This window comes from Argiope bruennichi, chromosome 2 (genome assembly GCF_947563725.1).
Source record: "Argiope bruennichi chromosome 2, qqArgBrue1.1, whole genome shotgun sequence".
Lineage (NCBI taxonomy): Eukaryota > Metazoa > Arthropoda > Arachnida > Araneae > Araneidae > Argiope > Argiope bruennichi.
In genome coordinates this window covers 54,092,586-54,116,857 of record NC_079152.1, presented here as the reverse complement: position 1 = coordinate 54,116,857, position 24,272 = coordinate 54,092,586, and the positions used below count along the sequence as shown (strand labels likewise).

The 24,272-nt window shown below is 28.6% G+C and overlaps 1 protein-coding gene across 1 annotated transcript; it reads right to left on the bottom strand.

The window, feature by feature from the left end:
- Nucleotides 1–2,996: 2,996 nt before the first annotated feature.
- Nucleotides 2,997–17,953, bottom strand: LOC129961981 (chymotrypsin-like elastase family member 2A). Its single transcript, XM_056075635.1, has 9 exons — nt 17,806–17,953; nt 16,858–17,003; nt 14,056–14,278; nt 9,783–9,893; nt 8,384–8,609; nt 6,995–7,118; nt 6,024–6,180; nt 3,411–3,529; nt 2,997–3,296 (listed from the first exon to the last, which is right to left on the bottom strand). Exons 1-9 carry the CDS (start codon nt 17,864–17,866, stop codon nt 3,111–3,113), a joined length of 1,353 nt encoding a protein of 450 aa, XP_055931610.1. The 5' UTR covers nt 17,867–17,953; the 3' UTR covers nt 2,997–3,110.
- Nucleotides 17,954–24,272: the final 6,319 nt, after the last annotated feature.

The following is a 24,272-nucleotide window of genomic DNA, read 5'->3' as shown; positions in this document are numbered from 1 at the left end:
TTGTAATAGTACCACAGACTGAATAGTGATATTTACACTTTTTTTGTGATTAAAAAAATAAGATGTTTCTTTACTTTTTTGTGATTATATATTGCCGGTATTGCAATTCCTAGTCATGGTGCAAAACATTGTTGAGTTTAAATCACTTTTAAATGTAGGTAACTACGTTGAAAAATCAATTCTTTTCTGATATTAGGATTTTTTTAAAATTTAATATTCTTAATTCTTAAGCAGTTTTTTTTATAAAACCATTTTATTTTTAAATCCATTTTTTAAAGAAATCTCACTGATTTTTATATTTATATTTGTATATCTTTTAAGGCTTTATTTTTAAAATTTTCTCAAATTCTTATCTTTGGTCGAGTTTTTATACGAAAAAATCTCCTAATTTATAGTCTAATGTATATTTTTTTATCTAAATTAGGTATAACAATTTCCCAATATGTCCTGCAGTTTCTGAACTAGAGAATAAATAATCTCTTCGTCTAGAAATATTCTATAGTTGTTTTAATGTTGTACAACACGAAAACAATTAAAAATATATCAATTTACACCACTATTTAAAGATGCATAAAAATACAGCTTATTTTTTTAGTTCAGGAGCTAAGCAATATATTTCTTAAGCTATCTGCAAATTTTTAAGCAAATCATTTAATAAACCTTTGAATTAAAACAGTTTTACTTTTTATAGCTTTTTAACCAAAAAAGGCCTTCTTCCCAATTTTTTTTTAAAACTTTAAGCATCTAAGTGATATATTTTAGTTTCATACAAGATTTTTCAATTTTTTTTAATGCAGAAATTCAAAAATATAATTATTTTACAGCGTTTAAAAAAAATCATTTCAACTGTCTTAACATACTTTAAAACAAAATATGATGAGTCGAATGGAATAGCAATATAACGTCTCTGATGCTATTCTCCCTAATGACCTCTTGAGACGAACATTTCATACGTTTGTCTCAAACGAAACTGAATTTCGTAATTTCATTCGAATTGTATTCATCAAAATAATGTCTACGGTATTAGAAAACAGTAAATTAAGAAATGAAATCTACATTTTTGAAAATTGAACCTGAAATGCATGCGTACATGTCTATTAAAATCCAACTTAATCAGTCGAAAAACTAAACTAAGAATTTATAAGTTTCCTATTATGCCCTATGTAAGTGAAACTTTGACTCTTAACTTGGACACTCAGTGTTCTCTGAACATGTTCGAGAGAAAGAACTATATTTGGCCCAGTACTAGAGAGAGGATGCTGGTGAAGTAGATTCAATTTTGAATTATACAAACTCTATAGGCAACCACAGATAACACTGGTTATCGGGAGCAATAGGTTAAGATGGTTCAGCCATATCTGGAGAAGCCCCGAAAACAGCACCCACAAAATATCCACTTTTAAAAATCCTATGGGATCCTGGGCCTGGATGATGTGGAAAGAAACTTGAGTGTTCTGAGGATATAGAACTGGAAGGAAGTTGCGGGGGAAAGAGAACCATGTTTTTTTTATTTAATTCAAATCTTGCGTTAATACGTTGTTCTACCGTGTAACGCTCCCTTTTTACTAATCCTATATCAGTTGTCAAATGTTTTTTAATAGGGTTGCCAGCATTTTACTGCATAAATGGAGGTAAATTCAAACGTTGCGTTTTGGGACATCCTTTATAAGAGTCATCTTTCGATGTCCGTAATGCTGTTTTGACATTTGCGTTTTTATATGTGCGAATGATGAAAGCGAATATGAAAATTAATTTTTATTATGTAAACTTGCATTTCATCCAAAGCAGACCCATGGAGCGTTTATGAACTCACATATAGACAGTGCTGAGGTAGCTCTTTCTTTCTTACTTACTATTCAGCATTTTATATGACAATGCATTTTTTTCTGTTAGTAAATCTACATTTGTTTCAATGCGAGTTTCATTATTAATTTTAATTCGAATGTTCCTGAACATTATGCAGTTTATATTGCAATCTTCACTTTTTTTTTGGATTTATAATGTCTGCATTGCAGCAAAGATTAATAATCTGAAGCCTTCTGATTAATAATATTCTCAATTCATTTGTAAGTTATCTCTAATATTTTCTATTAGCATTATTTTTATTTGGCTTTTGGCATTGTATTTCCGTGGAAATCCAAATTTCAGTGTTTTATGCATCAAATTTTATTATTCTTGAGATCAAATAAATTCTAAAATATAATATCTCAATCACTTTTCGTATAAATTGAATCATTTATCATAATAATCAAATTTTACTTCACAATATATATATTCTACAGAATTCATTATTTTATGAATTTGAGCCATTTTTGTTCCAAGCCTGTGTCATGTCTAATTTCTTTCTATTAGTATATAATTATTAATTTCAAACCTATTTTAGTAATTAGTGCTGATTTAAGTTTCTTGAATATTATATTAATATGATACCACAGTAAACAAACTAAATTTTTGAGGTTATTTTATATTTATGTCTAAAGTGCACTAAAAAGAGCAATTTCTTTTATTTCTTGTGCTCTTTGTCAATGATCATGAGAATTTTTACCATATCCTTACTTAGTTAATCAGAAATAATCAGATCTGAAATAATGTTAACAAAATATTAAACCATCTAAATGGCACATTTACTTGTACAGAATAATAATTTACTTCCAGTGAAGTTTACTAACTAGTATATAATAATAATTTACCTATAGTTTACTAATAAGAAGTTTTAACTTTTAATTAAACGAAATACGATTTTGACATTTGAATTCCTATTTTAATACTATAGAGTAAAAAAGAAATATATTCGCTGAAAATATAGAGATGTTCTAACTGTAAAATTAATTTTGAAAACATATATTTGTCTTCTACTCATTAATACTAAACTGATTATTTGAGTTTTTAGAATGTAATATAAAAGGTTTTTCTAATGTTTCTTTTAAAAAAACTTGGAAAAGTAAATTAACTATAAAAATGTCTTTGAAGATTCTCATAATTAAAATCAGTGCAAAATTATTTCAGAAAATTTTTATTATTCTATAGTAACAAATCATTAATCAACAATTTGCAAATGTTGATTCATATCACATAAGCAGACGCAACCTTAATAGAAATCTGAGATTTATTCATGAATAAGTTTTGATCATGGTTCTGATCCATTCTGCTTTGTCAGATGAAGCAGCATACACTGTCTTGGCTCCTGGTCCAGTACAAAGTCCACTCATGAAGTTGGTTGTAGTGACGAAACTAGCTGCTCCGAAGACAAACCATTTTCCGCCGAGTTTGCATTGCAGAGGTCCACCACTGTCACCCTACAACAATACGAAGAACGAAATGAAGCAATTTTGAATTTATTTATAATATTAAACTAATTGGAAAAAGTATTTGATATCTTTAATTTAAAATAACTTTCATTCTGATCTTACATGGCAGGGAGAGTTTTGAGGCTTCTCTACACAAATCTGGGTTTGTTCGTTAAACCCGCAATTCTGTCTGGACTGGACAATTTGTTCCATTTGCTTCAAGGCTTCTGCTCCTCCAGAACCTAGGGTCATAAAAAAAATAAGATTCTTTCTCTTCTACTTCTCTGTATGTTTATTTAAATTCTCTGTATGTTTATTAATTAAGAATAATGTTTGAAATTCTCATTTTAAAACTCCTTAGTTTAAATTTTATTCAACTCTATATAAAAGAATAATAGTTGCTGTAATAAAAAAAAAGAATCTTTGAAATAAATCTTTTTTTTTTTTGAAAGTCAGAAAATTGATGGTTTATGCTAGTTTCTTATGACAGTAGGTCTAACCTGATTGGTTGGGCTTTGGGTTGTGAATTTGAACCCTACCGAGGGTAGACTCTCGTGTGTATGGTGGCTGGTGCACGTATAAATCTGTCGTAGCCACAAAGTCCTCCAAGTCGAGATAATACCATTGGGAGTATTGGATCAGAGGTGATCGCTCTCAGATTCAGTTCTAAATTACGATCTGTAGATGAGTGAATGAAATGTATGAATGAAGTCCGCCCCGTGAAAAGGGCTTCACGCATGAGTAGCTAAGACGTACTCTTGGCCGTAGATGGTGCTACTGAAACAAGAGACGCTAAAACTCGGATTAAAATCTCTGACTTCATCAGCGGGCTTGTCTATGATGACAAGTGCCATAAACAGCAACAATAACAGCAGTTTTTTATGAGTAATTTGAAGAGTTTAATTTCATAAAACATCGCATTTTTGTTTTTAAATATCTCCCCCCCCCCTCAAAAAATTGCTATTCTGTTGCTGCTTTTTTACGATGAAACTTAATTTTTCTTGTGATGAGAAGATCCTTAATAATAAAACCTAAAACATTTTAATGAGGTGAATTGTTGAGCCATATTTACTTGGTCAAGGTAATGAAAAATGTTAACTCTTTTTGAACTGGACGATGTAATTAAGCTAGTAAAGATAGTTAAAAGCAAAGATTTTCGAGATTCTGCTATAACTGAAAAACTAACTCCTAAAAGTTTTCTGATTTTTCCCTTCAAAATCTGGCTCTTCTCATCATACCTAAATTTATAATATACCCTTATTATATATCTATATAATTTATAATATAATATTATATATAATAGTTTATGGTATAACCCCTTACAATTTGGGAGAAAATCCTATTTAGGTTTATTTTTTAAACAGTATGTTTTTATTGTGATAATCCTTCTGATGAGCTTATTATTACTATTTCTATTTAAAAAGCAAAAAAAATTTAAACATAGGGAAATAATTTCAGTTTATATTCGCCTCTCTAATCTTCACTTTCTTTATTTCTAATTGAATATCCTATATTTTGGTGATGTTTTGATATGTTGTTGTTTTTTTGCATTGATAAAAGCAATAATCGAAGAACAATTGATATGTTAATGCATTCCACCTGATTTTAGAAATGAATGAAAAGTCTATGAATGATTTAATTTTATGCGTGACGATTTTCATGGACTTCCTTCGATTGCTCTTTGCTTAAAGGTATGCATGCATTTCCACATCTTATTGTTAGTTAAATAACATTCAAGGTGTTATTTTTTCAACTTTTTATATTATTTATCATTTTTGGATACCTTTAAAATACTTCTATTTTAAGACGCATCTACAGTATCCGATTGCATCTATAATAACCTTCGTATCTCTCTGCAGTAAACTGGTTGAAAGAAAAAGATATTACTTATTTTTAATGAAAAAACAACTTCTCAAAAAATAGCTTCCATTTTCTGTTCTATAAAATTCATGGTTCTATCATATTTTTTTTTCAATTCTCAACACCTCATAATAAATCCATTTTTTGTGTGTGTGTATGTGTAGTCAGCAGTTTTTAGGTCAATAAAATTTTTTATTTGGCTTCAGAGTTTAATACTGCCAAAAATTAGAAATTTTTCCAGTGATAATTCGTTGAATTTAGAAATGAATGTGTTTAAACCTTTACAGTTGATACACATCTTAAAAGTTGACGAAAGTTAAATATCAAGCAGTTTAGCATCAACGTCTAACCATGTTGTTAACCCAAATTTTAATAATCATAGAAAATTTCCTCACCTTTTCCTTAACACCTTAGTGAAAATCTCACTCAGTGATCAAGTGGCCACGAGTGATTATATTGACGGCTCTGTGGTCAACTCATAATAACTCTAGTTCCATAGCATCGAACATTCATATAGAAGTATAACTCGCCATAGGCGGTGAGTACAGAAGGCAGAAAGTCCCATTCCTAAACTTGAAATGCACCACAGTGTGCTCCAAATATACTTGGCTCATCCAAGTGGCATGGATGAGCCAGATGAGAAACATACATTTCTTCAAATAGTATAATTACATTTTATGCCAGAGCTTGTACAAACTAATTATGTATTAGCTCACACCTACTATGCTTGTCGTTGTAAGAATCTTCAGGGTATTAAGACTACACAATGGAAATTAGTGCATTAAACCGTTCATGGAATATATATATAAAACATACTTTTGGACATAAATAAGCATATAGTTTTCTCTTCGCATTTTCTCAGAAAAATATCCTTACCTCTACTTTCTCCCCATCCGGTTGCATAGCAATGCCACCCTGGTTGAGCATTCCATCCGAGATCGGGTAAGCATGCAGGTTGAACTCCTTTGTTGAATGTCACTGGAGCGTTTAATTTAATAAGACTGATGTCATGGGTCATATCGAATCTTCTGATCTAAAACAATATAAGAGATTTGAGAATGAATTCATTGCGTTTCATATTAATGATTTGATACCATTACAAATTATATTCTGCTACCTAACAATTAATCCGTCCTCAAATGGCATCACCCAACTTAATCCAATAGAAAAGAAGAAAAAAAATATCTGCCTAATTATTGTCTATATAAATATTACTCGTTTTTTAAATCTTAATTAGAGATGCAAACCTGACATTTAATTTTTGTCCTTTCGACCATCTTGGTTGTTGTTTCTTCGAAACTGTCTTAAGAAAACACAATAACCATTTTGCTTATTTTTCTGAGTGATAATTCCCCTGAAAATAGATTTGATATATATACTTGAATTATGCACTAATGTCATTAGACTACAGTGAATTTTTGATACGTTCAATTTTAATTTTAATACTGGCTAATTATTTTTGTTCTGACTCTGTAAAGCGCTAGAAATGGCTTTACTTGAACTCACTATAGTCAGCCAATTATTCTTATTTATTTCTACTATTTAATTGCATTCTTTTTCAGCAATCGTTTAAAAAAATTGCCATGCATTTACAAATAAGTCTTACATTTCTCAGATTCACTTTCAGTTAAATGAAATGCAAAGAGCTAAAGCACTTGACTGAATTCACAAACGAATAATTATATATCCAATTATAAATTGAATTTCAAAGAAATGAAGTTCTATGACTGAAATCTACTTTCAATAAAACATATTTTTTTGAAACCAAAGATTATTTGTAACAAAAAGTTAATATAAATTTTCATATTTAGCATCGTTTGAAAGAATAGCTTGTATTATCTGCTTACATCATCTCCTTCAAGGTCAGGGTAAGAGATCACTTTGGCACTGTATCGATCCTGCTGGTAGGATGTTTTTGTGTACTTGCCGTGAGCTCCCAAAACAATCTTGATCTCTCCAGGGTTAGGCAACCTACAGAGGATTGCAAATAAAATTGAAACAGCAAATACTGATGAGGACGTACAAAACACTTTGAGAAAAGGCTTCTAATTTAATATCGTATGCTCTTTATTATTTTTAGGGCAGATAAGCAAACATGGTGGTTATTTATCTAGTATTTATTTGCTATCATATATTTTAAGAACTTTGTCATTTATTAATCGCAAGATTCGAAGGGCTTAGAATTGGAGTTAAAGAAAGAAAGAGTAAAAATGAAACAATAGCTATAACAAATGCTTCATTACATCATTGGCAAATTTATGCAGGTATTGGGGTTCTCAAAGATGAAAAGCAATCATATGAACATACAGAATTATAAACAACAATTTTATTCTGTATGGCATTGGGAAATCTTAGGCTATACGAACACTTGTATCAAATATTTGATCGGGAATCATGGGAAACTAACATGTCTGAATGCCCGAAAGGATGGGATTAACAAATATTTAAGGAAGTCATCTTCTCAAAACTTCATAATGATTAATAATTACAATTGATACTATAGTTTGCATGATGGAGCGTTGATCATTTTAGCCTTGATGTGTATCATCACAAAAATGTGATATTTCAGCAGAATAAAAATGAACAGATGGTCCTAATAAAATCAGATAGGATCACCGATCATAGCCAGCCTTTGATTATCTTCTTTCTGGCATCACATGAACTTTTAATGTACGTTATTTCTGACGGATTGATTTAAGATTGCTGATGCACACGTCTGTGAGTCCGGCCAACACAAAGAAACTTAATGAGTGATTATAATTTCACCTGGTGACATTATCCATACATCTAAACCCTCGAGAATGTAAGTCTAAATACCTCTTTGCGACCTCTGCGCACTTTTCAAATATGTTATTACTAAAACACCAGCCATTTATTTAAGTATGGTCATCCTTCTTGCTTTGTACATTCTTGCACTATAAGGTGTAAGGTTTGCATTTCCAATCTTGTTCATATTACAGTTTTGTCTACATGTGCAGATAGTTGGGCATTCAACTCCAGGCAAATGTATATTATAAATGTAGATTAATATTACCCAGATGATGTATTGCTATCAATACATGACTTAATTTAACTAAGAAATTTAATTGCCTTAGAAATTTAAAATTGATGCTTTTCATAGAGAAGAAAACATTCTCAAACATTATCCAATGAGTATTAATTTCGCATATGAATATGAATATATTATGTATTCTATTAATATCTATTTCTATTAATTTCATATTGTTTCATCTTACCCAACAACACAATGTGTGGCAGTAAGGACCCATTGATTATTAATGAGTGAACCTCCACAGAAATGTCCATTGGGCTCGCTGCCTTTGGTTTGAAGAGACACTTGCCAAGGCCAGCTGTTGGGGACAGCTGGTTCTCCGCCCACCATTCGATCAGGAGAATCATAAATGGTATTTGGTTTGATAGCCTGAAGACCACATTCTTCAGGTTGAATTATTACAGGGATATCTGGAATAAATCAATCATTTAATGAGCAGATTTATTATAATATTTTAATACGTTGCACGAATTGTTGAGGGAGAGAATATAGACGTATCAGAATGTTCCCAATCTAACTTTTTTGAGTGTACTAGAACTATAGTGGGTTTTTCACAGGATAAAGGGGTCAAGATTTAAATCTTCTAAGGTAATTTCAAGATGATATGGATTAAAACATATCATTAAATAGTTACAATAACTAATTCTAACTATTCTTTGAACTTGTAAATTTGAATTCATTAAATTGATATAAATGTTGCACATTGATATAAATGAGGGAACACAGTTTCACTTCAATTGGTTTTGCTCTGTATCTCTAAAAATTCAAATCAAAAAATATGTTTCATAAAATCGGAAATATAGATTTTTGATATATATATATATATATAAATATAAATATATAAACAAAGTTTATATTATATATTGTAATATTATTACTATACAGTATATATTGGTAACAAAGTTTTAGTGAATTTTCTTTCTTGTGAAATGTTTAATAGCATAAAATATGAAATTCCTGCAGTTCAACCAAAGACAAAATTTCAAAATGTGAGATAAATTGGTTCATTTTTTCTTACAACAAGAATGTATTGATAATAGAAATATTAACTAAGCTAATACACATTGCAAAAAATAAAAAATAAATAAAAATAAAAAACAGCATGGCAAAATACAACATTAATGTCATCAAGACTTTACTGACTTTACTATTAGCAGCATACATTATTATTAACGATGATTGTCAATAAAGTGTGCAGTTCAGCAACAAATAATATGTCCAAAACGGCTATTTAAGATGTTGCATCACTTCAAAATTTTCATGACGATAGGAATGAAGAAATTGTAAAGACCAAACCTCTAATTTTAAATTAGCAATTCTTAAGTTCAAAATTATGATTTTTTTTTATTGTGACATACACAAGAAGAATTCAAAAGATGATTTGCTACCAAAAGTAATAAAAGTGTTCCTTTTACTGCTTTACTCGTGAGCTTTTTTGCATTATCGTGAAAGACAAAATATTGTATTCTATGTAGATTTATTTTTGTTAAACAATCTGAAATAAAGTAATCTCTATTCAGCGAATTACTTTAATATTCGCAACAAAAATATGTGCTGTAAAAAAATATTGAAAAAATACTTACTGCAGTTCTCCTCGTCAGTGCCATCTCCGCATTCATCCACTCCATTACATTTCTGCTCAGGCTTGTAACAACGTCGGTTAGCACATTCATGGTATCCAGGCTCGCAGATTTCTATAAAAATAATTGGAAACAGTTTTATTAATTTCTGTTTAATGTTAAAATTTTTAAATTAAAGGAATATAACACAAATTCTTTGTGTTTTTTAATATATGTTAGTTGTTATCTCCAACTCGTTTCTGTATTGCGGTGTACTTATTGATATACATTTTTCAATTTTACTTTGCAATAATCTCCATACTTTTTTTAACAAGTATGTCAAAATGTTTTATCAAAGCTGCTTTAAAACTTAGTGGAAAACACACAATGCAAAGCATTTCAATTTTTGCAGCAAATGTTTATACAAAGTGTTTTAATTCTTTGTTAGAATTTTTTTTTCTAGAAACTACATTTTCAAAAAGAAAAAAAAACTATTGTAATTTATCTGAAAAATCAAAAAGCTATTTTACTGTACATTTGAAAAAAACTTCTAAATTGAAAATTCACATGGAACTGCAATTATTTACCTCACAATTTTCTTCTTTTCCTTATAGTAAGCCTTTGTTTTAAGATTTTCAAACTAATTATTACTAAAAATGATTCTACTTTTAATCATTTATTTACCATTCCTCTAAAAAAAATTTCAGCACGAATCCTTCATTTACTGACACTACTTTTCCACAAAAAAATATCCAGCTGGCCTCTATAAATTTTTCGAATACCCCTTCCCTTACATAAAATTGTGCACTGAGAATAAGATGGCGAATACATTGCATGATATTGGCGAACGATAGTTATAAAATAGTGATCTTTGGCACAAATTTGGCATTTTTACTGAATCTATATTGTGATCTTTGGCGATTAATCTCTGGCATTTACCGATAGGTAACCGAAAATCTAATAAGTGTTTCCAACTGATTGAAACCAAAATTTAAGACAGAACTAAAATTGTAGTCACAAAATCATTTACGAAATTTCATAAATTTCAGTCATTGCATTTACGAGTTAACGCGTTTACACGCCAGTGAAATTACAGTCCGGTGATAAAAAATCAACTCTTTGACGGATTTAATTCCAAATCTGATATGTATTTATATTTTATATGTTAAATATATATGCCAAATTTTATTCATCTAGCTCTCTTCGTTTTTGTAATTATCTTATCAAGTTATATTCGAATAGCCGTACAGGTAGATTTCTTCAACATGGATTTAGATCAAATAGAGATCTACAAAATCAGTCTAAAGATCATGAACAAAATTTCATCAGTCTAGCTCAAAACATTTTTGTGTTATTTTTGTCACAGACAGACGGACATAATGCCAAAAATATGCTGTTCGAACACATGGAGGTGTAAAATGTTAAGTTTTGTCAAACATTCAAATTTGGTTTTTTTTATTTTATTTTTTATGATTACAATACATTATCTATACTTCTTATGCGAGAAAGTAAAAAAGGGCGATTAAAAACGTTTTAGATTTCTCTAAATTAGTCCTTTTTTTTTACTGCTGGTGCAGAACGCTTGTGCTTGCGGTTACTATATCTGTGGTAGCTGTGGTTATAAATATTTTTTTTAAAAAATTCATCGTAATCGTGAGATAGTTTTTAACCCCTTGCCTGCCGGTGGCCTATATATACGTCTCACAGTTAACTATATACGTATATATACGTGGCACTGGGGACCGAATCTCGCAAGTTATCCTCGGCAGGTAAGGGTTTAAAAACTGATGAAATATTGTGTAAGATTAGATTATATTTCTTTCAAATTAAATATTTTTGTTTGTTTGTTTGTTTAACAGGTCAATGTGTAGTCTCAAAATATTAAACATTAATACCTAGACTTTAAGTTGAAATGATCGTCATTTTGATTTTTTTTTTTTTTTGAATTAATGTAAAGAATCTATGAGTAGTCTTTATTTTTTGATATTTTTTCTTTTAACATACTTATATATAAAAAAAGGAAATCTAAAATTGATTTTTCAAAGAAAAAAATCTTCAATATCACTTTATAGTTATCTTCATCTTGTTGTTTTTAACATATTTTTTTAAAAATTATTGCAATTTTTGATTTAATAATTTAAATTTAGATATGTTAATTATTAGCTATTATAAACTAATAGCTGTTAGAGCTTTTACTTTGGCGCTAATAGCTTAAGTGCAAATTGGCGAAGTTCACCGGTAAATGCCAAATCACTGAAGAGGCAGAACCAAAATAGCAGTTAAACATTTTGCAAATTGATAAAGAATTGTTTATTCGATATCAGGAAGAAGAACGCGAAGCTTATCGGAAAAGTGCATGTGGCTGAAAAATTTAAATTTAAAATAATTTTATCTTGAAATACTCACTCATAATGATTTTATTACAAGTTTCAATCATGTAATAAAATCATTATGAGTTAGTATTTCAAGATAAAAGTATTTCAAGATAATCATTATGAAATCTAGCTTTTATTTTCCTATGCTTCTTTTAATAATCTATACTTATAATAAAGCTCAATGTGTGTGTGTGTGTGTGTGTGTTGGCGCTCTACAGGTCAGGTCATTTGACATACACCTATCAATTTTGGTACATGTATACCTTAGAGGTAGGGAATGTGCACCTGGGGTTCCTTTTTTTGTAATTTTAATTAGAATTTTAATTATTAGTTAAAAACTAACTTTCCCGCCAAAAAAATCTTCCATTTTCCCCACCGCCAACTTTCAGTTATTTTTTTCTCCCAACAGAATTGAGGCTAGGGTTAACATTTTTCGGCGGATTATTTCAAACGATTCTGTTTATTTTCTTAATGTTTTATGCATTTAAAATTAAACATTGTTAATTAATCCATGTTTCACATTCATTCTGAAGTACTTTTGAATTAAAATAACACAGAATAAAGGAAATTAAAAATGTATAATCTGCATAGCGTTACCCCAACTGGCGTAGAAAAATTCACGCACTTGCGTTAACGTAACTGGCGAAGAAAATTCACGCATGCGCATTGTTTTCTGACTGTTGACATGGCAACCAACGGATGATTTAAATTATTTTTAGGTTAGTTGCATGCTTTTTTAAGTAAATTGTATTTATGTTAGTTACATATTTTTTGTATATGCTTATAGTTTTAAGTACATCGTTTTTTAAGTAGTTTTTTTTAACCTATTTTCAATGATTTAAATTATTTTTAGGTTAATTGGATGCTTTTGTAATTAAATTGTATTTATGTTAGTTATATACTTTTTTGTATATGCTTATAGTTTTAAGTACATCGTTTTTTAAGTATTTTTTTAAACCTGTTTTCGACCGATTATTTTAAACGATTCATTTTATTTTTTTAGTGTTTGATGCATTTAAAATGAAACATTGTTAATGAATCGATCTGTTCATGATGAATCTGAGAAATTTTTGTTGACAAATTCTTGAGATATTACATAAATTAAGAAAGATATTCTTTAGTGCCCATAAAGTCTAAACGCTCAGTGACTCTATTATCAGTAATCATAGTATTAAAAAAATGCTTTGTTTCAGTAAAAAATATTATTATATTAATTGCAGATTAATCATTTACACTTTAATTGAAAGCATAATTTCTACGAGGGGTAACAGAAAATTAGAGAGATACATATCAGGCTATGACTGAAGGCCCTTATAATATTATGAGTGAATTATACGCCTATCAAAATTTGAAGTTTTAAAATATTTTGCTGAAGAATCTATTAAAATTGGAATTGTGTAAAATATTTAATGGTACGACCGGAGTTTAACCTCCTGCTTGGAGCAATTTTTAAAAATCGCCAACAACGACCTTGCGAAATGTTCAAAAGCAAAGGAGCAGATGTTCAATTATAGTGCATAATAAAGATTGCCAGCTTTGGAGCGTTATCGCAACTTGGCGAAGAAGGGGGTTAAACTCTGGTTCAACCTATTTAATTATTAAAATTTAAACGAACATTAAGATTGGCGAACCGGCTGGTCGCCAAAGGCGGCTAGTATATACATAAGACGTATTATATGCCAAAAAAATCCTCCAGGAAATACATTGTATAATTTTTATATTCTTTGTAAAATATTTAATATTTTTTCAGCCTTTATTGATATGTTTGATAAAACAAATCTTACAAAGAACAAATGATACATTGACCATCTTTTCTTAAACAGCCGTAGTTGAAAGAGTTTCTAGGAAAAATGAATTAATTTTAAAAAAATGATCCTTTTTTATAATATTATAGATTTTTTACTGAGTTTTTTGCGACTTACGCATATTGGGGCCAGATTCGTATTCTAGAAGGAATCCTCTTCCGGCAGCCATGAAATCCGTTAGAAGGAGAAAGCGAATCTCGTTCTCTCCTTCGTTGGAAAGGATGGGTCTGGGGTTTTCGAAACCACTGAAAGAACCTATGACTGATTGCTTATCCTTACCATAGACATAGAGCTGGTCTGGAGGCTCCAAATCAAAATCTTTGAAAGTTATTTTGATTCGCTGAAAAAAAAGTTACAAGTATGGTTGTAAGATGGAGAACAAAACAAATCATTCAAATTTGCTTTCTCTAACTTAGGAATCTATATCTAGTTTTACACAAAAACAACTATTTATTTCAACATACGAAGGCTAATAGTAAAAACATCACAAAAAAATGCACATAAAAATTCTGTACGCAAATGAAATTGCAGTTAAAAGTCGAAAATATTAAATATGGCGAAAAAATTTTGTAACATAAGTTAGAAACAGCTTCCAAAAATATATTTAATTTTTTTAAGTTTAATATTTTTCGGTTAAAAAGAGTTTCTCGACCATTAATCAACAATGCAGTTGATTGTATTTTAGAATTATAACCAGATTAATTGCGTTTATTTTATGATTTTTAAAATTACTTTTCATAGAAGTTTTGTTCATTTTCTTATAGATGAAATTTTCTAATTCATTCTTTTCTATTCTCTTCAGATTTAATTAATAGTTATTATATGGCTAATAGATATAGTAATGACATAATTAAATTTATTACAGGCCAGAAAAATTTTAGAAATTCGAAGGCCAATTCTAAGTAGCCTTCTAAGATGAATTCTTAATGCCATGGCTACTTCCATTTTCCACCAATAAGTTTAATCATTAAATTCAAAACAATTTAGGAATAGATTGATTCTACAAATTAAGTATTTATAAAAAAGTATTTTAAGATATAAGTTTTATTTCGAGCTATTTAATCAATAAAATATTGAAGGCTGAAAAAATATATGAAAATTGAAGACAAAATATTTAAAGATATTTTTTTTTCTTGGAAGATGTAGATATTGTTACATTTTTTTTTCTTTGCATATCAAATTTTGCTTTTATTTATTTATTTGCATATCAAATTAAAAATGTTATTGTTTCAGAATATATAAGAGATAGGAATAATATGATATTGATATTGCATATATATTAATACTGATATTGCATTTTGCAATCGTCATAGAGTCGTATTTTTTAAAAATTTCCGTTATCATCTTTTTATCAACAGAAATATCAAACAAAAACTCAATAGTATCAAGACAAAAAAAAAGTTAAAGCATATAAGAGTGCTGACTGATTTTATACTGAAACATATTTTATTTCAACTTATTCAATAAATTTCATAGGAAAGCAATAATTTGTAAATTATTCCATTCTATTGAAACATGTAGTTATTTTTCATACACATAGTAATTTCATTAATGTTTTTAGTTTTTAACCTTCGAGGTGGCGTCAATTCTTACATCAGTTGTAAAATTTAAGATTTTGGAGGGAGCATTTTATGGTGGACACACCATCTTAAAATGCTTGAATTCTTCAAAGGTATTGACTTTTTAAAGAGTAACTTCAATCTTAAGACGATATATTACTGTAATATTTAATTTTGTTCTGTGTAATTTTCTTCTGGAAGTTTTTGCTAATTTCGGTCATCAAATCAACTTCTATCTCACACAGTGTATCAGAAATCTCAAACGGTACTTACCTCTCCTACTAAAGGATAGGATGTTGGGAATTCAAACAGTGAAAAACATGTTAATTTTTCTTTGAAGGATCCCAATATATCTATTAATAAGTTGTAATTATAGAAATTAATAAGTAATTTATTGTAATTTTTTAAGTTACCCTGGAACTCAGTCTCTGATATAGAACTCTTGCATATTAATAGAAAAAATGTAATATGAAATTAAGCAGAGAATCTACTCTTTTAATAGTCTAACAGCTAATTTCTGAACTAGTAGAGACAGGAATGTATTTGCAATTGAAAATCTGCTTTATATAAAAGTAATGTATTTCTGAACGTATTACGAATTTTAAATTTTTATAGTATCCCCATGGTTCTATCAGACATATTTAGAAAAAACTGTTTATATTCTACGAAATATAATCAAAACCCTCATTATTTTATGCCTAAAATTGACCAAGTTATAGTTGTTTAATTTAAAAGAGTGCCGTGCACAAATTTATTTTAAAGATAAATTTGAAAAAGAAACACAACAATATTTAATTTCAGTTTGCAAACGATCCTTTAAGATCTCTCCAGAAACACGCAATTTAGCAAAAAATTTGTCTAAAATAGTGATATTTTAACATTTCTAACTCTATCAGTTTTAGCCGCTTAAGAATGAAAGAATTATGTTTAAAATGTTACAGTGTCAATAATACAAGTTTTATGAAATATAATTGATAGATTAACTGATATAATGTTTTAAAAATCAGTTATTTGATCACAATGAGAGTGGACATTTTTTATATTTAAATTAGGCATTAAAAATTCATTAATACTTCAAAAAAACCTATTCATTAATACTTTTAAGATCGGGATTTTCATTTGCAAGATAATGACCAATATCATTCTACTTCAAATTTCAAAATTAAAAGAATGTATTATTATTATTTTGCTTCAAAAAAATATGAAAATTTCAAACATAGCTTTAAAATTTCTAGTATGTCACTATCGGAATTAAGTGATTAATGAATAAGTAAGAAGCTTAGAATCTTCCACCATTTCAATAATACTACAAAAGACTTTTTATTGCTAAAAAAATTAATTAAGTAATAAGTTTACTTACGGTGCCTTCTGGTGATCTTATTCTATATTCACACCATAATCCATTATGATACTGCCTCTTGCCATAGAAAGGACTTGACATAGTTCCTTTCACGGATGCATCGTATTCGTAGAGATCGTGGCATTGATATTCGTCTACATCAGCAGCTGCAGTTAATTGTTATATTAATTAATTAATTAATTAATTTTACATATTTTTTTTAATATACACAATATTGCATGATAAGTATTGAAAGTGGAAGGTTTAAGAAAAAAGTCCAGAAAAGCGTAGCTTTAACGGTCCTTAGAATTTACTTCTAAATTCTTAGTTTCAATCTTTAAAGAATTCTTTAATAAAAGTCTGATCAAGATATAAACATTTAAATATATTTTTATTATTTCTATCCAATAAAAATTTAAGTTTTTAAATTTGTACTGTTGATTAGAATGTGAAATTCAAAATTATGTTTGTTAATTCTATTTAATATGACCAAAAGTGCCATGATAGTGCCATGATAATAAAAAACTAGTATATGTAATCAAATATTTTATTTATTTAAAGAAAATTTTAGGCCAAAACAATTTCCTGAAAAAGATATAAATCTTTAATTATTGAAAATTTTTGAAAATTCAAAATAGTAATAATTTAGTACTTTAAAAAATATTTACAGTGCCTTACTTTTTTTTAAAAATTTATTTGGTTTCTTTAGTATTTTTCGTTTAATACCTCCTTCACATGTTTTTAAATATTTTACAAAGATTAATTGACGGTAAATGCAATTAAATAACTTATCTAAATTATAATATATTTTACTTACTTTAAAGAATGATTACATTCATCCCATACTTTGAATAATATAACTTTATTATTTCCTTATAAAAAATAAACGCTGAAATAGAATAAATCCGTAAAAGAGTTTTTAAATTAAACTAATTAAATTTTTTTTAAACGGAAAGATATCATTCTTACTTGCTATAGAGACCAGCAAAGCCAATGCTGTTGCAAAGCAGAAGATCCCCGACTCAAACATAACTGTTTGAATTTGTTCCAAGTTATGCTAGCCGAAGCAAATGATCTAGCGAGCTTTAAGAAAAAGTTGTGTACCAGGTGAACTTTTTCTCACAAGGATTTGATATTATTCAGAAATTCTACAGATGTCATTCCAAGGTTATATCAGAGCTCTATTACTCCAAGCTTCTCTTTAAATAGATAAAAATGTATGCTGAGGTTTGCATTTACATCAATCGTGTTTACCTTATCATTTAATTTTAAATGATCTTAACAACAAAGTTGAAGAAATATGATATCTTAACCAGCAATACATTTTTACAATAATAAATGCGTTAAGAATAAAATACGCTTAACTCTTCTGATAGTAAAGAACGCCACAGTAAATTTAAATCTTTGGAATTTTATTACAATTATTCTTTCTTTTTGTTCACTTACTACGAAGTTACATAGTTTAAACATTTAATCACGACTTTTCTCACTTAACTACTGATATAATCCAATGCATATGGCAATAATTTGTTTATTAAATATCACTTTATCCAATGAAATATTGATTCACACATTCGGAGTTATAAATTTTAACAAATGATAAAGATCTATATTGTTACAAATTATAAAATATTTTATTGAAAACAATATTTTCATTCCTTTGACCATCCAAAATTGTGATTCTGATTCACTTTTTCAAAGTTATTGGAATAATTTTGCAAATTCAAAGCTTCAAATGCCTTAGAATAAAATTCGTGAATTATATCTTTTATTTAATAAAATTGATCTAAAGTCAAACAGTTTGAAATGAAATCAACGATTTCTTTCTTGCTTTAAATTCTCCCACATTCAATAAAGCAGGAAATGGACACATATTTTTTTTACAACAGATTATTACTACCATTTGTGTTATTACTTATCACTTAAATTCTCACAGCCATCTTTAATGTATTTAGTTTCTCTTGTCTCAAACTTTACGAAGAATATGTTATTTCATACAACATTTACAAGTAGTATATTCTGAAGGAAATATTTTTGACTGCTTTACATACTAAACAAAAAGTTGCTAATTTCCGTTACTTTGTTAAAGAAAAGGGATTGATTAATTATTATTAAAGCTTATAAAAATGAAGCATTTCCTTCATTTGTGTTTATTTTAAATTTTAATTAGAGATATTTAGAAACATTTCACTAAGATTATGCACTTATAATATATTCAGAAAAATTACTTTTTTTATTATTAATACAAAAATTATCAGCAAATTTTTAAAATATCCCTGCTTTCTACCTCTTTTTTTTTTTTTTTTCACCCCACGAGAAAAGAAAAAAGGTCCCTTCTTTCTCCTTTCTTCATGGGAGGAAAAAGAGAAATATCTAAATAAACAAATTGAAAAATACAGTAATACATAACCATTACTTACAATTAACATAACCACCCTGGACTTCAACACACTTTTCCCAACGTTTCACAAGTTTTTCTATTCCATCGAAAAAACAGTTTTTAGGTTGTTATATGTAACCGGTTTTATACAGCATATATGACGTCTTCATTGATTTCAAATCTTCTTCCCAAAAACGCTTTTTTCAATGGTCTAAATATATGAAAATCGCTTGGATCCAGGTCTGAACTATATGGCGGGTTTTCCAGTACTTCGTATCCCAACTCTGTTGTTTTGGCCGCTCGTGGGCAGAATATGGCCTAGCGTTGTCTTGCTACAGGATGTCACCTTTTCCAGTTTTTCATGACATTTGATCTGATTCAATAGTTTGCAACTCATCCCAATAGTTCTCAATGCTCACAGTTTCGCTTATTGAGGTGAAATGAACGGCTACTACGCCTTCCATGCCTCAGTATAGTTTTAGTATTATTTTACTAGGTGATGGTTGATGTTTAAATTTCTCAACTTCTAGTGATGATAGTTGTTCCCGCAGGTTTAACACCTTCTGCAAACAAAACGTGAATCACTGCCCTCATTTCTTTCTTGGTGCAGATGAACAATGGAGCGTCCATATTTAACAGTCTAATACACTCCAACGACTAAGCGTAACTAAGAGGGACATGTTACATAGAAATGTTACCGACTACACTAATTCAGTATTGGATATTAGCAGTGTTACAAATCCTTGGAAAGAGAAATTGGAAAAGTCCCTTTAATTAAGCGCTTTCCTTCGTATAATTAATTTGTAGAATGCTTGATTTTTAAAAATATTTGTCGAATGTTTCGATTATCAGCATCATATAAGTCTGGTTTTAAGAATGTCAAATGTCCTCATGCTAAATTTATATTTTGTGGGATCGTGACATAAATATATTTAATGCAACCATCCATGTCCAAGTCTTCCTGGGGATTAGGTGACGTGCAAGGGCGAAAACACTTAAATTAGTTTAAAATTTCTTTTAAGAAAAATTTAAGAAGTTTTAAATAGTTGTTTTTATATAAAAATGAATAATCAAAACACTAGACATCGTATGAACAATCATGGCGCAGGTTTGTTATTTCAACTATCCAAGTTGATTATTTGGGTTTCTGTAATGATGAATATTTTCAGTTTAAAAAGTTGATCCCAACCTAAAATTATACTGTCGGCTGAAAACTGCAAAACTGCAATAAATATCAAAGTGTGCTTAAGTAAATTCTTATTTCGTGAAGTGTTTGTGATAAGTTATCTCTCACTGACTTGAATTTTTCTTATCTAAAAATTTACCCACTTTGAATTGAGATTATTTAAATCATTTTATGTCATGTTATAATTTGATATATGTTGAAAACTGAAAAATATTTTAATTCCTCATTGCATCAAAAGTAAAGTTCAGACGCACAAGAACGAAAAAAAGGAACGCTTACTTGGAATTACAAAACCATTACAATAATTTTTCAAAATGTAAATAAAATTCTTTTATAATCACTAAAAGATCACTTTATGACATTGTGATCTATCACATAAATTGAAAAAAAAAATCTTTTACGGATAAGTCACCTTGATTTTTCCTATGTACAAAGCATACATAGAAATAAGTCACCTTGGTTTTTCCTATGTACAAAGTATACATAGAGATAAGTGACCTTGGTTTTTCCTATGTACAAAGCATACATAGAGATAAGTCACCTTGGTTTTTCCTTTGTACAAAGCATACATAGAGATAAGTCACTTTTGGTTTTTCCTATGTACAAAGCATACATAGAGATAAGTCACCTTGGTCTTTCCTATGTACAAAGCATACGTATAGATAAGTCACCTTGGTTTTTCCTATGTACAAAGCATACATAGAGATAAGTCACCTTTGGTTTTTCCTATGTACAAAGCATACATAGACGTAAGTCACCTTGGTTTTTCCTATGTACAAAGCATACATAGAGATAACACATTAAATATCTAAAATTTAGACTTCAAGATTAAAATGAATATCCAAATTTTAAACTTCCCTGAAATTTAAAAAATAGAATCGTTTTTGAAATTGTGTCTGGATGCATGTAAATATAGGTATCAAAAACTATGGAAATAAATGAATGGCATATGGCACATTATCATTAAATTGAAAATTCAAATTTACATCAGTTTATTGACAAAAATCCTTTACAGAAGAACGTCTTCTTCGAAACTGACTCTCTTCACTACAATTCAAGACTAAAAGAAATGGAACTTCAATTAATATTATTTTTTTAATGAAGCCATGGACATTGAATAAAAATTTCACAATCATTTATCTGTGTATTTATTGCATTTATCTCATGATCAAAGTGAACAAAATTTTTTACATACATCTTTACTTTCTCTTATACGAAGCATAAAGAAAATATTGTATCAAAAAATTCTACAGAGGAAGTAAGAATCAAAAAATTCGAACTCGAGGTTGATGAAATTCTACGTTTCAGATCTCCTTCAGTCCGAGAAATAATTTTTGGTATTAAGATTATCTGCCTGTGAACATGATAACACAAAAACGCTTTGATCTAGATGGCTGGAATTTGGCACATGAAAGTACAAATAAATTTATTGAATTAGATTTCTATCAATATAGATTTCTATCTCTATTATATTTCTATAGATTTCTATCTATATTTCTATCTATTAGATTTCTATCTATATTATATTTCTGTAGATTTCTATCTATATTTCTATCTATTAGATTTCTATCATCATTATCATTCCATCTATTAGATTTCTACCATCATTATCATTCTATCTATTAGATTTCTATCATCATTATCATTCTATCTATTAGATTTCTGTCATTATTATCATTCTATTAGATTTTTATCATCATTATCATTCTATCTATTAGATTTCTATCATCATTATCATTCTATCTATTAGATTTCTATCATCATTATCATTCTATCTATTAGATTTCTATCATCATTTCTATCCAGATTTCTATTTCCATTCATAGAAAGTCTGGCTTGAAGTTCGAGTACACGTGAACTCAATAATCACAAAGCCCAATGAGAAAAGTATACAAAATTTGGTACACAGGATTAGCATCTGAAACATATATACTTAATTTTTAACTAAATCCGTCAAATGATTGACCGTCTGTCGGTCTGTATTTCCACATACATGTAAACACAATGACTTAAATCAATGAAATTCGGTATGTTATATTGTGACTACATCTGCAGTTTTGCATCAAATTTTAGTTTTAATCAGGCGGCAAAAATGCTTCCAAAATACATATTATCGCAATAGATTCAATAAAAATGCTATATCTCATTTCTATATAAATGCTAAATCTATATTTCATAACTATCGTTCACCAGTGGCATGTAATTTTTTGAGGCGTTATCCAAGTTCTACAATTTTATGCGGAAGAAGGGAGGTTGAAGAATATGCCAGAAAGTTTCGGAGAGACCAGTCCCATTGGTTAATTATTGCGCATATTTATGCATATTTTTTATTTCTTCCAATAAAAGTACTGAAAGTATTGCCTGTGCTTAAAATATATTGATTATAACTAAAAGGAAATAATAAAATAAAAAAAATTTCTTTTCTATGAGCTGGAAGGCCTTTCATCTAAATTACTATCTAGCAAAATAAATTGTCGATGTTAGAAAGATATCGCAATTATCGAAAACGCTTTAAATACAAAAGTAAACTTACTTAAGTACTTAATGAAGCGCTAATTCGGCTATTTGGATTTATTTTTTCTATCTTCAATATCAAGAAAATTATAGCGAAATGAAAATTTGAACCTCTTATATTCCCTCTCCTTCTTTGAGTTAGATGGCCATTTACGAACTCGTCCGAGATTTTTACATTTCTAACAATATAAACAATATTACCAAACAAAATTACTCCACTAATCCTGTTCACAACATAGGCAAAACATTATTCGCAATATTATATACATGAGAACCATTGCAATATGTAATCTTTCTATAAAAATCTACCTAATATGGAAATCAGAGAAAAAAACCAGACGTGATTTAGCTATTCAAATATAACCGCATATTTTTTATAGCGTTAATTTCTTTTTCTAAGTAATGGCTTCGCCATTAATAATTTTCAAAACATTAGAAATGGAAAAATAAAATTAACCAGAATTCAACGAAACATTAAGTATTGCATATAAAAAATAAAGAATCTCATTAATATCAATTGCACAATCATTTTTAATTTGTTTTAGTAATGAGAGGAGCAATAAGGATGATTTTAGAAGAACTTTTTAACTCAAAACTATTTATTATCAACGAACTATAAGATGCACGGATATTGATTCTATCGTTCAGACAGAAGTAAAAACATAATTATCATTTAATTCAATTTCCCTCCTGAAATGATAGTTTTATCAAAGTTATTTCTTCTATAACTGAATTATTTTATTCATACAGAATTTAATCATCGTTTCTTGAAAAAGGGAAAATTACTTTTTGCTTAGCATTCCTAATTTCTGTCACGATTTTAAAATAAAATAAGAATTATCAAGTATAAATTTTTTATTTTCAATGCATATTGAAAAAATATGGCTCTTATTCAATTGTCGAGAGAGAAAGTTTAAATTACATCAATCACTCAGTTTGTGGTACTTTTAATCTATAGCCGAGGTACAAAGCTCTTAATTAACTTTCATTTCCCATGTGTCTCGCTAGATGGCAGCATAATACTTAATAGTTCTGCTCCCATATTCGACCATTATGCTCATGAGCGAATATGGGAGCTCGAAACACAAAAAATTTTTCTGCAATTTTTTCATTCTAATTAAATATTTTTTTAAAATTTTATTTATTAATTTTTTGTAAAGAATGTTTTTTTCAGTCCATTTAATTTTAAGCAAGCGTTATCAGAGTATTTAAAATTTTGCGCTGCAAAAACAAGAAGTAAAGGTATATGTACAATTGTAGCAGTACTTTCTCATTACAATTCAATGCATCCCAAATAGAGTATTCAAAAATTAATTTTTTCATAAAAGAAAAATAATTGATTTAAATTATTTAATT

Bases quoted from the DNA above. Each gene is read 5' to 3' on its own strand.
- LOC129961981 (XM_056075635.1), bottom strand. From the start codon at position 17,866: ATGTTTGAGTCGGGGATCTTCTGCTTTGCAACAGCATTGGCTTTGCTG. The intron at 7,119-8,383 runs GTAAGATGAAAC...AATCCTCTGTAG, and splicing joins GCCACACATTGTGTTGTTGG to GTTGCCTAACCCTGGAGAGA. The intron at 3,297-3,410 runs GTAAGATCAGAA...GTATTGTTGTAG, and splicing joins CTCAAAACTCTCCCTGCCAT to GGTGACAGTGGTGGACCTCT.